We start from the raw sequence: 16,887 nt of genomic DNA on the forward strand, positions 1-16,887 counted from the left end.
TGCAGTTTTATGGATGTCCTTTTTTGCAACGTGAGTCTGGTTGTAGGCACTCAGTAGATCGAAAATCGAGAAAGCAGTATACCCTGCCAGTTGGCGTGCAAAATTTCCGATGTGACGCACAAAGTACCATTCGGCAGTTGTCTGGAAGTTGAGTTCTCTATAATCACCACACTCCAGCTGCCTGGTTTCTTTGGTACCAGGCGAAAGGGGGAGGCTCAGTTGCTTTCTGATGGGTGTGCCATGTCTGCTTGGATCATTGTGTGGAATTCTGATTTTGCAATACTCATTTTATAGGGGGGCAGCCATTTGGGCTTTGAGAAAACAGGAGGACTGGGTGCGTGGTCCCAATGTGATGCACTGTTGAGTGGGTTACATGATCAAGGGGATCTAATTTAGCAGGTGCGCCAGTGGCAGTGGAGCGATGAGGAAGTGTACCAACAGGTTGCTGGAATTTGTAGAGTGGCATGCAACGTTCAGTGATGTAACCTGATCCGAAATGGAATCATTCTTTACATCTACTATGAGATCATAGAAGGACAAGAAGTGCAGTCAGATTATAGTGTGGGTTGCGTCTGAGACTATAAAACGCCACTTGAATGACCGTCGTATACTGATATTCAAATTGAAAGTCGCAAGTCCACATGTAGCTCTTCATGAACCCTTCGCAGCTGCTAAGTTGTGAAATCATATGCAGTTGCAGTTGCCACAAAAGGCACTTTGGAAGCAGACATATATCTGAGCTGGTATCCACAAGAAACTGCACCTTAGTGGTCGTTTTTGCTATGACTAAACATTGCAAAAGCTGTTCAGGCTGTTGCTGTTGGCAGACTTGCCTGCCTGATGTGAGAGGCTGCTGTTTGCATTTCCCACACAAGAACACAGCAGTCTGCACTTACATGACCTGTTGTCGAAATGACAGTGATAAAACTCTGGTTCCAGTCCGATGAGGATGAGGAACACACGCTACACCATTCACGTGAGGACATGTAGTCTCTTTGTTTATATACGCAGAGGGCTGTGGCCTGCCTCATCAAGACGCAAGGCAATGTTGTCCAATCTGTCTCTGGTGGGCATTCTATGCAGAGCGGAGGCCTCGGTTACTGTGTCTGTGATGCTCAAATTTGCCTCTTGTGTTAGTGAGAGCAGGTTGCAATATATCTCTGACAAGTGAGATATCTGTATGGATTGTAGGAGTGGGTCCAGGACGTCCAATTCGGCTAACGTACAGAGGTATTGCAGGAACTTGGTAACTTCCTTCGCCAATTTTCTCCCTGTGCAACAATTGTCTTAAATGTTTATTGTTAGAGATGGGAAGCCACCGAATGAGGTCATGAGGTTCAGTGTGTTTAAACCAAAGTGATGGACCATCTGTCCAGAGAGTTGGTGCTTTGAATGCCACGGAGTTCACTTGCACTGCTGGGACAGTCCCAGGGGGTGGGGCAGGTGATACGGCCGTCGGCCTTGCGGTTGCAAGCAGGTGCAGGCTGGGCCAAACTCAGGACATAGATAGAACTGGTGTTAGTCGCTGGAAGGGAGGTGGCAGGTGGTGCCAAGGTGATACTGTTTGTTGGGTCGCACCACATTTTTTTGAAGAATCGTATAATAAACTGATCAATACTACTTTCTACAGTAATAGAAATTCTTCCGTTTGCTAAAGTGACTATCTCCAACTCCCACCTCCATGTGCACTACATGCTTTACTATGGCACCAGTTGCCATACCAAATGTTATTAAGATCTGTTTGTCTCTGTTCACATGTGACCAGACAACGTAGTGGCAGGAAAGCGCCTTCGTACACCAACTCATGCTGCTTCGGGACCTGCGACACCTCGTACCCCAGGGCCAAGTGGGAATGCATGTCCCAATAAGGTATCTCGGTGAGTAGTTTTCTATTTATGGCATGTGGGAGGCAAATTGTACTAAGTGGCAAAAGAATTTACTTAAACACCTATTCAGCTACTGTATAGGTTTCCATCCTGAAAGAGAAAATGGTATTAACTTTATACCATAATATCTCTATTATCATTACTACTACTACTACTACTACTACTACTACTACTACCACCACCACCACCACCACCACCACTACTAATATTACTATTATCAGAACATTTTCGCTCACCCATTTATGCATGATATTGATATAATAACGATAGTTAAAACAACAAATTGTTCCCAAGTTAACTATGTTTTCAAGAACCCAGCAAACCATTCTGCAATTGCCAACAGGGTGAAGGATGCAGTTTTAGGTCCTGTAGGCTCTTCACAGTCTGTTGTGGGCTAACACTGGTGTCCCAGTATTACCACAACAATAATGCGCACAGACTTCTATATCCAGATGGCTTTTACCTCATCCATCAGATCCCTGCATTTGGCCAGCTTCTTCTTGCAGATGATTTGCAATTTGTGGGTGTTCAGTACTTTGAAGTCTATGAGGAAGGTGACTTGTTCAGATTTATAAATCATTGTTATATCAAATTGATTAGCATGAATAGTTTTTTGGCTGTTAGCTGCAGTTCTAGAAACCAGCTTGGATAGCTGACCATGTTAAAGCACTCACTTCCGGGGACAAGGGGAGGCATGCTATCTCTAGACTGTATTCGCATGGCAGATTGAAAGTGGGGCCTGGGTGTGGGTTTTAGGCTGTTTTCCATATCCATCTTTGTGACTTCTGGGCTGGTACCTAAGTCGTGCCCCAGTTACATGATTTGAAGACTTTTGGAAAATTTACACAGTGTTTTCACAATTGCACATGAGATAACACTAAATTCGGACAGACAGGGTACACAAATTCCATTCTGGGGGAAGTATTTGCGTCAGTAAAGTCTTCTAGCCAGCCAGTACTGGTACAATGCGAAATGTAAAAATAGCAAGTTGATATGTTTTTCAGTTTCTACAACACTAAAGAGGATCATATCTGTAGTCATCATATCATCATCATCATCAGCAGCAGCAGCAGTAGCACCAGCAGCAGCACCACCACCACCACCACCACCACCACCACCACCATCTTCATTTTCTTCACTTCAAGCATTAGGACTCTTCTTTGTTTTGCCTGTTACAGTACCCATCTCCTAACTTCTTCTCCCAACTGGCTTAAATCCTCTTATCTGGAGGCGTAATCTTTCTTCACTTATTCTTTTGGGGTGATCGTTCCAGTTTCTCTGATTTTCTTGTATTTTACCTGCAGTATAGAGGAAAAACTCTCATTAATTGATACTGCTGTTCTAACTTCCTGATGGATTATTTTGGTGACTTCATGAAGCGTTTTTCAGATGAGCTGTGGGTGCCAGAGTTTTACACCCAGATGTAGTGTGTGATATGGTCTTCTTCTGCAAATACAAACCTATGTTGGAACCAGTTACTCCCATCAGCCACCAAGCTGGGTAGAGCTTGGCAGCAGTGGGAGATGCGGCACGAGTTGTTCCAACTTTACACATTTATCGATTTAAATTTGCTTAGTAGACTGCAGAAAACCATGGTGTCAAAGAACTTAACAAGTAATATTGTGCAAATACTACTTGACGGCCAACATCATGTCGCATCATTTTATGTCAGTTTTTTCTCCACAAACATATTTTCATAAAGCGTAAATCATGGGAAAATTATAAATATGTTGACACAAAATCGGGTGCAAATTAACATTGTGAATGTAGGAAATTTGATGGGAGCGGTAAAAAATGTTGTAAATGGTGGGAAAACGGTAATTCTGGGAATGTAAAAGTGGAGATATACTGTATAATCTTATGCTAAACATTTAATACAGTATCAAAGTTAGAAACTGTCTTTGCGGCTTGAGGCAGCATAAGATTCGGCGCACAAATTACCCAGACTATTTTCATCCAGTATGTGAGGAAGAGAGCACTTAATGTATTCCAACAAAGTTTATACATGATTTCAAACCTTTGTAAACTTTTTCTCGCATACTTGCGTAATGTCAGATATTTAACCATTCATTCACTTGAAAAGTAATCAGACTCTTGAAGCTGTAGTACATGTGGGAGGTTGATTCTTTGAAAAGTCAGGAGGATGGAACTTTACTGGCATTTGTAGAAAACACCTATTGCTTTTGTGAGGGGGAGTCATCTGTGTTTTGGTTTAGGCATGTAGCATGCCATCCATATATGTCAGTTGATTTAACATGTGTGCATGAAAGTGGATAAATGCAAAACAGAACCATAAGGGGCTTTTAGTTGTTACCTTTGAAATATACCTCTCTCAATCCTTATTTGCTCTGTTGTTATTTTGTTGCTGCCTTTCAGGTGTAGATGTAACTTCCTGTGCTTATCATGAATGAGTGTGTGTTGATTAAACTTTTATCTTGTAAATCTGCAGAATTTTAATAAGCACCATTCATAGAAAAGGATTAAACATATTTTTGTGACCAATGTAGGCCTTAAATGTGATCAATTTCTTCTGTTCTTTGTTCTGGTGTGGTCAATCTGCAATGGGTTGTTCTTAACAGAATTTGTCTTTACACTGGCTTTCTGTTCTTTCATTCATACTTCAATTTGCATCAAGTGTCTGTATATAATTTGGCTAATACATGATGTGGACACGTCATGTACTGTGCAAATGCATGTGATGGTCTTCTTTTCTTTATGCCTTTGTCCCACATCAGTGCAGCTTCGGTGTGATTATTAATGTATTTGGCACAGTTAGTTTAGTGGGTGGCGGGATGCCCTTCCTGTTACCATCTCTTTACTCCCCAGGGATGGAAAATGTGTACCCCAACTGTCTGCCTGTAGTTACACATATGGAAGTGAATGAAAGTTTTTGTAGTGTTTGTGAATCATGTAACTGAGACAGGGCTTGGGTACCAGCTCAGTATTCACTTAGTGGGTTGTGGGAAACTGCCTAAAAACCACATCTAGGCTGGCCGGAAAACTGCCCCTCAACATTAATCTCCCAGGCAGATTCAATCTGGGCTCGGCATACCTCCCCGTCCTGGAAGCAGTGCTTTAACACACAGAGCTATCTAGGCAGATGTGCAAAAGATGTGATGATGACTATTATTGTTATTGTTAGCATCAAGAAATTAATTCACAGGTGTACAGTTACATCTCAATGGTGAGCAGGTAAAATATTTCATTGTAGCCATCACGTGCAGTGATGAAGTGGCTGCTATAGGGCAAGACTGGAACTTGTATTTACATGCTTATACCCAATGGATCATTTGCCTGTAGTCAACAGTGATGTAGTAACTGTCCTATAGGCCCAATTACCACTTGCTAGAAGCAGTGCAGTTATAACCATTTCCTATCCTGGAAATGGTGGTGTCACTTATATACCAGCCATACTTCAATTACTGTCATGTGGGAATTACAACTAACCACGTGTCTCTATTCACGTGAATGGCTACTGCCAAACTGTAGCTAAATGCAAAATCATTCACTTAGTTGCAGAACATGCTCTGTATCATAATACCAGTTACCTCAACAGCTGATTCTCTGCCATTTGGATCCTCCACCTCCTCCTCCCCCCACCCCCCAACCTTTCAGCATCCATATCTTGTAAACTACTTGTGTGGGAACCATCCATCCACCATATCCTCCAATATACTGAGACAAAACACTTTTCAGATCACCATATTTATTTTTTGTTTCCTAGTTTTGATTTGAATAGTAAATCTTCATCTGAAACTGGAAAAATTAGTGATAATACAAAAAGTGCAAGGAGTGTACATTAAAAATGTACAGTCAGTGATACGAAGACTAAACAAAACATGGTATCGAGGTCATAAATAATGCTCCAAAGTGCGGTTTATCCAAAAGTGTGTCAAATAGTATGATGTATCATTCAGCTACATAAAATTTACAAATGATACTGTGAGGAAACTTTTGTGGCAAGGTATGTGACAGCACACCCACATTTAATTGCCCTTGTGTAATTGATTTCATGTTGTTGTACTTGGCATCATTGGCTGTATGCTTTTTGGTGTTACACTCCTATAACTTTTGTATAGTCATATTCTCTTCTTACTCATTTTGAGATCTGAAGATGATTTGTTCATCAGATCAAAAACAGTAATCAAAAATTACTTTAGTTATTTAGATCATGTCTATTTGATTATATCAACAGTACAACCCCCCCCCCCCCCCCCCACTCAACATGTCTTCAGTTGTGATATTCTCCAAAACTTTTCCTACATTTCTTCTCCCTCATCCCATTCCCACAGTTCTGTGATTGCTTTGGCCCTAAGTTTGCTACATTTTCTCCCCTCTCCCACCCATGTCAGACTGCGCTATCATTCATAAACAGCTAGTATTGTTGTGGCCACAGGCTCATGTGCGCATGTTTGTTTAAGTGTGTGTGTGTGTGTGTGTGTGTGTGTGTGTGTGTGTGTGTGTGTGTGTGTGTGTGTGTGCGCGCGCGTGTGTGTGTGTGGTGGTGGGGGGGTTATGGAAACATGTCACGCGCATGCACACAAGTCAGTGGGGCAGTATTATGCTGCGGGTGACATTCATCTGGGCTTTCATCGGACCTGCAATAGTGATTGAAGGCACTGTGACAGCTGTGGACTATGTTGAATAATATTGCAGACTTCCTACATCTTAATGCTTAATGTCTTCTCTTATGGCAGTGACGTCTTCCAGGACGTTAATTGCCCATGACTCAAGTTCAGAATCATGCTAAAATGGGTTGAGGATCATGATAATGAACTCACATTTTATTTTGACCACTAAATCTCCTGATCTCAACCTGATGAAACTAATCTGAGATGCTGCCATGCACCAGCACCATACCCACAAACTACCCATATGTAATTTAGTTTTCTGGACCTGCCTATAGACACCTAGAGCCACATACCTGTGGAAACTTACCAAGAAGTTGTTGAATCTATTCCATGCTTTATCACTGCAGTATTCCTTTCCAAAAGTTAGCCAATATACTATTAAGCAAGTGGTCAAAATTTTTTAGCTCATCAGTGCAAATATCCATGGGCCATACATCAATCAGTTATAGGTTAATGGTGGCGTTTCCCTAGTTTTGTAGATAGTGACAGTCCTGTTCTATTTGTAATTAACTGTCCTTGAAGTTTTTTTTCTAGTCTCCTGTATGCAACTGTGATGATTCTCTGTAATTGTTTCAGATCATCATCACCTAGTGACCGTGGATCGGTGTCAGGTGCAACAACGGATGATGCAGTTTCAGTTGTTGGTGTGGAACCTGAAGGTGAAGGATGCAAGCTTGTGCCTGTAGCCACAAGTAGCTCCCGTGGGAAGGGGAAAGTTTCTGCCAAAGGCAAAGGAAAGGCGTTATTTGCTACCACTAACATTTTAAAAGGTATGTGCTTTGATGGAAAGAAAGTATTCATATGATTAAATGTTACATGAAAAATATTAGAACAATGGATATACTGATTTACATAAATGATTTCTAACATGTGCAAGGATGAGGGCCTACACAAGGTCAAATGTGAGAAGAGTTGTAGGTAATCAAGTGCTTCATGTAGATATTGATAGCTAAATAAGCACACTGTAAAATAATAGTGCAACCACAGCATTCGTTTATAATACAGTAGCCATCTTGTCTTGTCAAACATTTGTGAATGACATATGAAGAGATACGAGGGCGTCTTTGAAAGTTGTAGAAAATTGAGCCAAATTTCTGGTCTTCCCAGAAAATTAACTCAAAATCCTCTGAGATTATTACTCCCCAAGTTGTTTGCATCTGAACATCCTCTAATACTGTTTGCTGAGCACTTCCATAGCTAGAAACAGCTGTGTTTGCAAATCAAAATGATAGTCATATTAGAAAACAGTTACTGTCTTGTGTTCACCTTGATTTTTCCCAAGAGGCTTAAGCCACTCTCATACAGGACATGAAAGCTAACATGGACATTGATTTGGACATGGTTTTCAGTGTGGTTGGTAAGCATTCAGAATAATCACATGAAAAAATGCTCACTAATGTGACATGTGATCAAATCATTCTCTAGCAGCAGTTGTTGGCTGCTTCTTGTGTGGCGACAACACTGACTTTGTTTCTGAAAAAGTCTGATAATTAATTTCATTACGTATTCTCAGAAATGCACAAAGACACTCCCAAAGAACATAGTGTCAGTGGATTCAAAATGCTGAACACAAAGAAGGGATTTATAAAAATATTCCATTTCTTCTAGACAAAATGTCATTGATCATTGATAATACACTTGATAAAGCAAAAAATGTTTAGAGCATGTGTGAAGAGTTAGAATTTTAGATTCTTACAAGACTGGAACATAGATCCCTTGTTGAGAGAGTCTGCCTTAATAGTTCCCAAGTTCTAATGTAAAAAACCACAACATTTTGTCCTTAAGCTTTGTAATTTGTATTCGTAAAAGCCATCTGCTCAGTTCAGCCTATGATATAGAAAATAGTTGCATTAGTTTATACTTTATGTAAAAGGACATCATATTCGCTGTTGACTGCAGAAATCATTTATTTCATAGTTGCAATGTCGGTCTTTGGACAATTTTCAAGTAGTACTGCAAAAGCTAAAAAAACACACAAATGAAGCACAGAGTGTATATACAGAACTGCACAAACATGTTATGTAGACAGAAATATCAAATTGTGAAATGATGTAAATTACATGAAATGTTGCCAATGTTAACATCCTTCACATAAATCGCTACCGGGGTTCTAACACACTATTTACATGTGAACTAAGGGCGCTGGCACAAAAATACATTCGCAAGTCAGACTGTCTGTGCATTAATCATAGATAGTACATTCCAGCAATAACAATTGCAATCATTTTCAGGCGGAAGAGTTGAAGATGAAAGAAGAAGGGTGAAGGGAAAGGACTGGAGAGGTCTAGGAAAAGGAGTAGATTTCAGGAAGTCACCCAGAACCGCAGGTCAGGGGAGACACTGTACGGGTCAAGAGGAAAAGACTGATTTTGGGGACTGCCTCAGATGAGATTTGAAAACATGAGAGCTTAAAGTTGGAAAACAGGGTAATATGCATACAAAGATTACTGCTTAAACATCATGCATGAGTTAATAAGAGTGAGAAGCTAAGTGCATCATACGTAACAGACGTGGGCAGTGAAAAATAGATGGGAAAGACAATGAAAGAAGTGAAAAACTAAAATGGAATTAGGCAAAGAGTAGTTACAGTGGAGAAATGCTGAGGTGGAAGAAATTAATGTAAATTAAGACCAGGTGGGTGGCGAGAACCAAGGACATGTTGCAGTGCTAGTTCCCACCTGCGGAGTTCCTAGAAATTGGTGTCTGGGGGAGAATCCAGATAGTGTGTGTGGTGAAACAGACGCCAAGGTCACGAATGTCATGTTACAGAGCATGCTCTGCAACAGTATATTGCAAGTTGCCAGTGTACACCCTCTGCCTATGTCCATTCAACCTAATTGATAATTTTGTGGTAGTCACGCTGATGGTGGTAGTCATGCTGACGTAGAAGGCCGAACAGTGTTTACATAATAGCTGTCATTGTTGTTTTGCAGATGGCTCTCCCTTTGATAGTATATGTTTTACCAGTCACAGGGTTATTATTGGTGGTGGTAGGAGGATGCGTAGGGCAAGTCTTGCCAACGGGGACAGTTGCAGGGGTTGGAGCCATAGGATAGGGAGGTGGGTGCAGAAGGAGCGTAGGGTCTGACAAGAATATTGCGGAGATTAGGAGGACGATGGAAAGCTATTCTAGGTGTGTTGGGCAAAATTTCAGACAGAATGGATCTCATTTCAGGGCATGATTTTAGGAAGTCATGATCCTGTCAGAGTAGCTGATTAACACATTCCAGACCAGGATCAATAGTACTAAGATTGAATTTGATGACCTGGGAAATCTACTTTTTAACTAGGCTGGTGGAGTAATTACGTGCAGTGAAGGCTGAGGTGAGAACGGTGGTGTATTGCTGTGAAGAGTCTGCATTTGAACAAACACGTTTGCTTCGGATGCCAAGGCTGTGTGGGAGGGAATATTTGACATGGAAAGGATGGAAACTGTCAAAATCTAAGTACTGTTGTTTATTGGTAGGTTTAATGTGTGGACAGAAGTGTGTAGCTGGCCTTCAGTGAGGACGAGATCAATGTCAAGGAAAGTGGCACAGGGCTAGGGATAAGATCATGTAATGTTTAATTGGGAGAATGTATTCAGAGATTCCAGGAATTTTAACAAATCAACCTCACCATGAGTCCACATGGCAAAGATGTCATCAGTGTATCTAAACCAAACCAGGGGCTGAAGACTTATGGAGCCCAGGTAAGTCCCCTCCAAGTGACCCATGAAAAGGTTGGCATAGGAAGGAGCCATCCTAGTTCCCATGGCCATACCCCTGATCTGTTTGTATGCCTGCCCCTCAAAGATGAAGTAGTTGTTGGTAAGTATACAGTTGATTTAAGGTGAGTAGGAAGGATTTCATAGGTTTGGAATCAGGTGGGCTCTGACTGAAGAAATGTTCAGCAGCAGATACATACATGGTGTACTTTCCTTCACCCTTCTTCCTCCCCCCTCAACACATCTGCCTGAAGGAGGAGCCACAGGCTCCAAAAGCTTGCCAGTTACAACAATCTTTTTATGTATGCGTTCTGCCACCACTTGGTGAGTAGGTTTTTTTATCTATCCAATTAAATAATTTTATATAATAATATGACACACTGCTAAAATAAATCAGATATGAAAAGACACACTCTAAAGATAAAACAAAGTGAACAGGATAAAATTAATTTACAAAAATAAACTGTGTGGAACTGCACCTGATCGGGAGCACTGATAAAACTTGTTACATAGAATTTGTGGAGCTGGTAAAATATGTCATATAAGATAAGAATTTCTAAAAATAAAGATGAAAATTTTCATCTGTTACTCACCTCTGTAGTTCTTAAAACCTTCCAGTTGCATAACATTCTTGGTTTTTGTGTTCCTCATCTTCTCTCTTCCTTTTCTTGCTCCTCTGTACTATTCTGGCCTCTTTAGTTGTCTCAAGAACCCATTGAAAAAGACTTCCCTTAAATCTATACTCGAAAGCATGGAAAGCTCTAAGCTGGAAGGATTTTACAGTAGATAGATATGTGCAATTTATCAGATTATTTGCTGCAAGAAGAACTTGACAGAACACGGAGAGACAAAGCTATGACCTACAGTATACAACATCCCTACAGAATTATTTACATCTTAGGGAGAACATACCATGACAAAACTATTCCACTAGGTATGTAAGATATATGAGACAGGGGAAATACCCTCAGACTTCAAGAAGAATGTAATAATTCCAATTCCAAAAAGGCACTTCCAGACTGATTGGAATATTACAGATCCATCAGTGCAATAAATCATTTCAAAACACTGACATAAATTATTTACGTAAGAATGGAGAGACTAGTAGATGCAGACCTCGTGTAAGATCGGGTTGGGTTCTGGGGTTATGTAGGAATATGTGAGGCAATACTAGTCTTACACTTATGTTAGAATATAGATTGAAGAAAGGCAAACATACATTTGTAGCAGTTGTAGAATTAGAGAAAGCTATTGACAGTTTGTCTGGAATACCAGAGGACATATTGATGAAGGGAATGTTGTGTGCAATGTTTCTTATCTGCAGTTCATAATATTCTCCTCTCAGGTCAGCCCAGATCTATCACATAGGGGGACCGATGATCTAGCTGTTCAGTCCCTTTCCCCAAATCAACCAACCAACACTTAGGGCACAGTATGAATGACCTTTTGCAAGGAAAAGTGAACAAAGCAATCTTTGGAAAAAAGTGTGTGACCTCGTCAACAATAGTATCTTTGAGTACCATATTCCTGCCAAATAAGCCTTTGTGAAGCCTAATTTCAATTGGCAGAGTCTGATACCACAGCACCTCTCCTTATTCATTGCATTCCTTTATGTTGTAATGTATGTGATATTCACATTTGTGATTGTTTCATGAGTTAGTTGTATCTCCAGTATTGCATAAATTTTTGCTGTTTTCTAGTGTGTAAACCCACATATCTCATTGTATTATTTTGGTATGATTTATCAATTGCAGATTCCATAAAATTATATTGAAAAGAGAGAATCGACTACTTTGTACAATCGTGGATATTTGGTTTATTAGTTTCTTGTCTGCTTCCAGGAACAGTACCAAATATATTTAAGGAAAAAATGTTCCGATTTCAAATTACATCTTTTCCTAGTCTATAATAACAATATGTATGTTTGTTTCTCAAAAATATATGCACTGTATTTCATTTGTATTTTATCCATCTGGGAAAACTAATCTGACTTCTTTTTCAGAGTCTACTGAGCTTGATGAAACCCTGGGTCCAATTCCACCCAAAGATAGCAAAATTTTTGAAGGGATGATTTTTTTGCTGACATCAGTAGATTTTGAGCCCAACAAAAGCTACGAAAAGGTGCATGAAATCTGTTCGGATTCAGAAGGTACTGCTTTACTAATACTACCAATACCATTATTATTATGTTTATTATTATTATTATTATTATTATTATAGTATTGATTCACTGAAATAACTTTGAAGATATTCTTTGTAATTTACAGAAAAATCTCATGAGACATATTTAGTACACAGTGAATAAAGACCACCTGACATCTGACTGTGTGTACCCAGTTCATGTTTCAGCTCCTTATTATTAGACTCTACTGTGAAAAATTGATTTATTAGGATGTAGGGCTGTTGATATCATTATCTGTACTGCAAAAAAGGTATAAAGTGCCAATAACAAATAATAATAAAAGTTTTAATAAAATAAAGAGGTACTGAGAGAGAGGGGGAGGGGGGGGGGGAGGAGGGAGAAGGGCAGTGGGGGATGAAAAGGTTCCACCTCGAGCAGGAGTATGTCAAGAAAGGTTATGAATCGATGATGAGGTGAAGTACTTCATTAGCATGCAGCTACCAGACCACCTTCAGCACACCAGTTGTATTGCATGTAGCCCAATATGCAGGAATCTTGATATTGTGTTGATATTTTCCTACTGTCTGTGACTTTATAACACAACACTACCAATTCAGAAACAATTGGATGAAATGTGTACTCAAGTACTGTAAATTGGTGAATAATCCAGAGAAGAGTCACAATTACAAAATTTAGTTCACCTGTATTGTAAAATATAACTGTGATGTTCTAACACAAAATTTAAAATATTACAGAATAGTAGGCACATTTTTTATCTCATCTGAATGGCAGAAAACAATGTGTCTCAGTTCCATGTCAGTCATTTAAATGATAGACACTCAGAATTTAAAGCAGTTGGACTCTGTGTACCACAGGGTTTAATTTTGTTTCTGACATGCATAAATGATCTTCCATTTGCAGTTTCATAAGGCACAGTTTTTTATTTGTATTTTTTGGTGATGATACAAGTATATGAACAAAAATAGTACCAGTCTCCTTATTGAAAATAGAGCTAATTAAATATTTGAGAACATCAGTAGATGCTTCAAGACTCAAGGATTATCCTTGAATCTTGGCAAGACTCAGCGCCTACAGTTCAGTACTTGTCACAGAACTGTGTTCAAATTTTTTAGTAAGGAAATAGCTGGTAACTGTATTTACGAGTATAAAACTGTATGTCCGGGATTTACAAATTACAAAGGAGAATACATGGATCCGTAAAAATAAACAGTAAAATTTACTTGCAAATAAAGTCACTAAGGACATGCATCATCCCCTGTAGAATAAGACTGTGGCAAATTCATAATGCTTTTGATATTTAGACTACCATGGCTGTGTGCAAAGATGTTGTTGAATGACAGGTGAGGTATGAGTGGCGGCAACTTGAAATTAGCGGAGATTGAGGCCTGGTGGATAACGGGATGAGAGGATATATTGAAGAGCAAGTTCCCATCTCCGGAGTTCGGATAGGTTGGTGTTAGTGGGAAGTATCCAGATAACCCGGACGGTGTAACACTGTGCCAAGATGTGCTGGCCGTGCACCAAGGCATGTTTAGCCACAGGGTGATCCTCATTACTAACAAACACTGTCTGCCTGTGTCCATTCATGCGAATGGACAGTTTGTTGCTGGTCATTCCCACATAGAATGCGTCACAGTGTAGGCAGGTCAGTTGGTAGATCACGTGGGTGCTTTCACACGTGGCTCTCTCTGCCTTTGATCGTGTACACCTTCCGGGTTACAGGACTGGAGTAGGTGGTGGTGGGAGGGTGCATGGGACAGGTTTTACACCGGGGCGGTTACAAGGGTAGGAGCCAGAGGGTAGGGAAGGTGGTTTGGGGATTTCATAGGGATGAACTAAGAGGTTACGAAGGTTAGGTGGACGGCGGAAAGACACTCTTGGCGGAGTGGGGAGGATTTCATGAAGGATGGATCTCATTTCAGGGCAGGATTTGAGGAAGTCAAGACATATTTAAATACCAGTCTTTGGTCTTTAAATATGTCTGCTTGTGTCTGTGTATGTGTGGATGGATATGTGTGTGTGTGCGAGTGTATACCCGTCCTTTTTTCCCCCTAAGGTAAGTCTTTCCGCTCCCGGGATTGGAATGACTCCTTACCCTCTCCCTTAAAACCCACATCCTTTCGTCTTTCCCTCTCCTTCCCTCTTTCCTGATGAGGCAACTGTTCGTTGCAAAAGCTTGAATTTTGTGTGTATGTTTGTGTTTGTTTGTGTGTCTTTCGACCTGCCAGCGCTTTCGTTCGGTAAGTCACATCATCTTTGTTTTTTGATAAATTTTTCCCCCGTGGAATGTTTCCCTCTATTTTTTTATATATATATATATATATATATATATATATATATATATATATATATATATATATATATATATATATATATATATATATATATATATATATATAAAAACAAAGATGATGTGACTTACCATACGAAAGCGCTGGCAGGTTGATAGACACACAAACAAACATAAACATACACACAAAATTCTAGCTTTCGCAACCAATGACACACAATGTCGTCTTCACTAAGTCGAAGGCGGTTAATTCGGTTGATAAGATCTGTTGGATTTTTAATATGGTGCTTGCAGTGTTCCACATGTGGAACTAGCAGACTGGCCAAGTACTTCGCCAGCTTGTATGTTGGAGAACCAGTGTTACGCAAGACACTGCATGAAATGGTATTTACGTGAAAAGATCTGTAAGTAAACGAAAGATTCTGGTAAAGAGAAGTGATATAATTGACGAGCAAGGAAATTAAGGGAGCAAGACAGAAACTTCTTTATATTGATGAAGCTTGGGTGGACAACAACACTGTTTATAGAAAATGTTGGCAGGGTCCTGGCATTGGTGGCATTAATTTTTATTTGTATTTTTTTGGAGATGATACAAGTATATGAACAAAAATAGTATCAGTCTCCTTATCGAAAAAAAGGTGGAAGACGAGCTTTTTTCTCCGCCCCGAGTTTCGACCACTGCATTTTCATACAGTGTCCAACAAAGTGATTACAAATTCCATATTGTTCATCCTCGAATGTAGCAGCCATAAGTAATTTACATAATGGCAGCACTATTTTTTGATTTAGAATGTGCAAATAATAACGAGCAAAGGTTACTAGAGATTCATGCATCTGTGAAAACATGTATGCATGAAACATATAACAATTACCATCATCATACCTTAGTAAAGTATCTCCAAAGAACCAGAGAGAATTCTGATCCCATGTAAAATCATGAAGTGGGTCTAATGCTTCCATCCAGCCACCCATTGATTAGTCTGGTGTGGCAGACAAAAATAGAAAAAGGAAAGCCGAAGTTTTAAATTTTGCGTTTAAGAAATCGATCAAAGATACCATCATTTGACAATTGAGCAGACACTATATAATCTCTAAAAACAAAGATGATGAGACTTACCAAACAAAAGTGCTGGCAGGTCGATAGACACACAAACAAACACAAACATACACACAAAATTCAAGCTTTCGCAACAAACGGTTGCTTCATCAGGAAAGAGGGAAGGAGAGGGAAAGACGAAAGGATGTGGGTTTTAAGGGAGAGGGTAAGGAGTCATTCCAATCCTGGGAGCGGAAAGACTTACCTTAGGGGGGAAAAAACAGACACAAACAGACATTTGTAAAGGCAATTTCTGTGAGACCAAGAAGCTTATGGCCACAAACCAACACATTTTGCATCACTCTAACAAAACTCACCTTGCCCTTTTCTCACGATACACTGCGAACCGTGGATGAAGGGCAACAGGCAGATTCCATATTTCTAGATTTCCTAAAAGTGTTAGCACATTGCTCTATTGTGGACTGTTAACAAAGGTAAGAGCATATGGAATAGGTTCCCAGATATGTGAGTGGCTTGACCTTGATGGTGAGTGTCCATCAGAGACAGTGGTATCATCAGGAGTGCCCCCATGAAGTGTGATAGGACCACTACTGTTTTCTATATACATAAATGATGTGGCAGACAGGATGGGCAGCTGTGTACAGATGTCTGTTGATGATGCTGTGTTTGTATGGGAAGTTGAATGACTTTAGAAGGATACAAAATGATTTAAACAAAATTGTTAGTTGTTGTAAAGAGTTTCAGCTGGCTCTAAATGTAGAAGAAGGAAAGTTATGTGGATGAATAGGGTAAACAAACTCATAATATTCACATATAGCATTACTAGTGCCTTGTGTGGTATAGTCATGTCCTTTAAATATCTGGGCATAGTTTTGTGAAGTGGTAAGAAATGGAATGAGCATTTGAGGATTTTGGTAGGGAAGGGGAATAATTAACTTCAGTTTATTGGGAGAATTGAGGGCAAGTGCAGGTCGTCTGCAAAGGAGACTTCATATAGCACTCTAATGCGACCTATTCTTGATTACTGCTTGTGTGTTTGGGACCCATATCAGGCCTGTTTAAAGGAAGACATTGAAGCAGTTCAGAGGTGGGCTACTAGATTTGTTACCGGTAGCTTCAGACAACATGCAGGCGTTACAGTGATGCTTCAGGAAGTCGGATGGGAATCCATGGA

At 39.9% G+C, this 16,887-nt stretch overlaps 1 protein-coding gene across 2 annotated transcripts in view; it reads left to right on the forward strand.

Moving 5' to 3' along the window:
* The window catches only part of LOC126482391 (TP53-binding protein 1-like), a 287,146-nt gene that overhangs the window by 233,418 nt on the left and 36,841 nt on the right, over positions 1-16,887 (forward strand). For both annotated transcript variants that reach the window (XM_050106500.1, XM_050106498.1), the window contains 3 exons: positions 1,766-1,877; positions 7,094-7,287; positions 12,226-12,372. In XM_050106500.1, coding sequence (XP_049962457.1) covers positions 1,766-1,877; positions 7,094-7,287; positions 12,226-12,372 — 453 coding nt within the window. The remainder of the gene's footprint in view (positions 1-1,765; positions 1,878-7,093; positions 7,288-12,225; positions 12,373-16,887) is intronic.

This window comes from Schistocerca serialis, chromosome 5, assembly GCF_023864345.2.
Source record: "Schistocerca serialis cubense isolate TAMUIC-IGC-003099 chromosome 5, iqSchSeri2.2, whole genome shotgun sequence".
NCBI lineage: Eukaryota > Metazoa > Arthropoda > Insecta > Orthoptera > Acrididae > Schistocerca > Schistocerca serialis.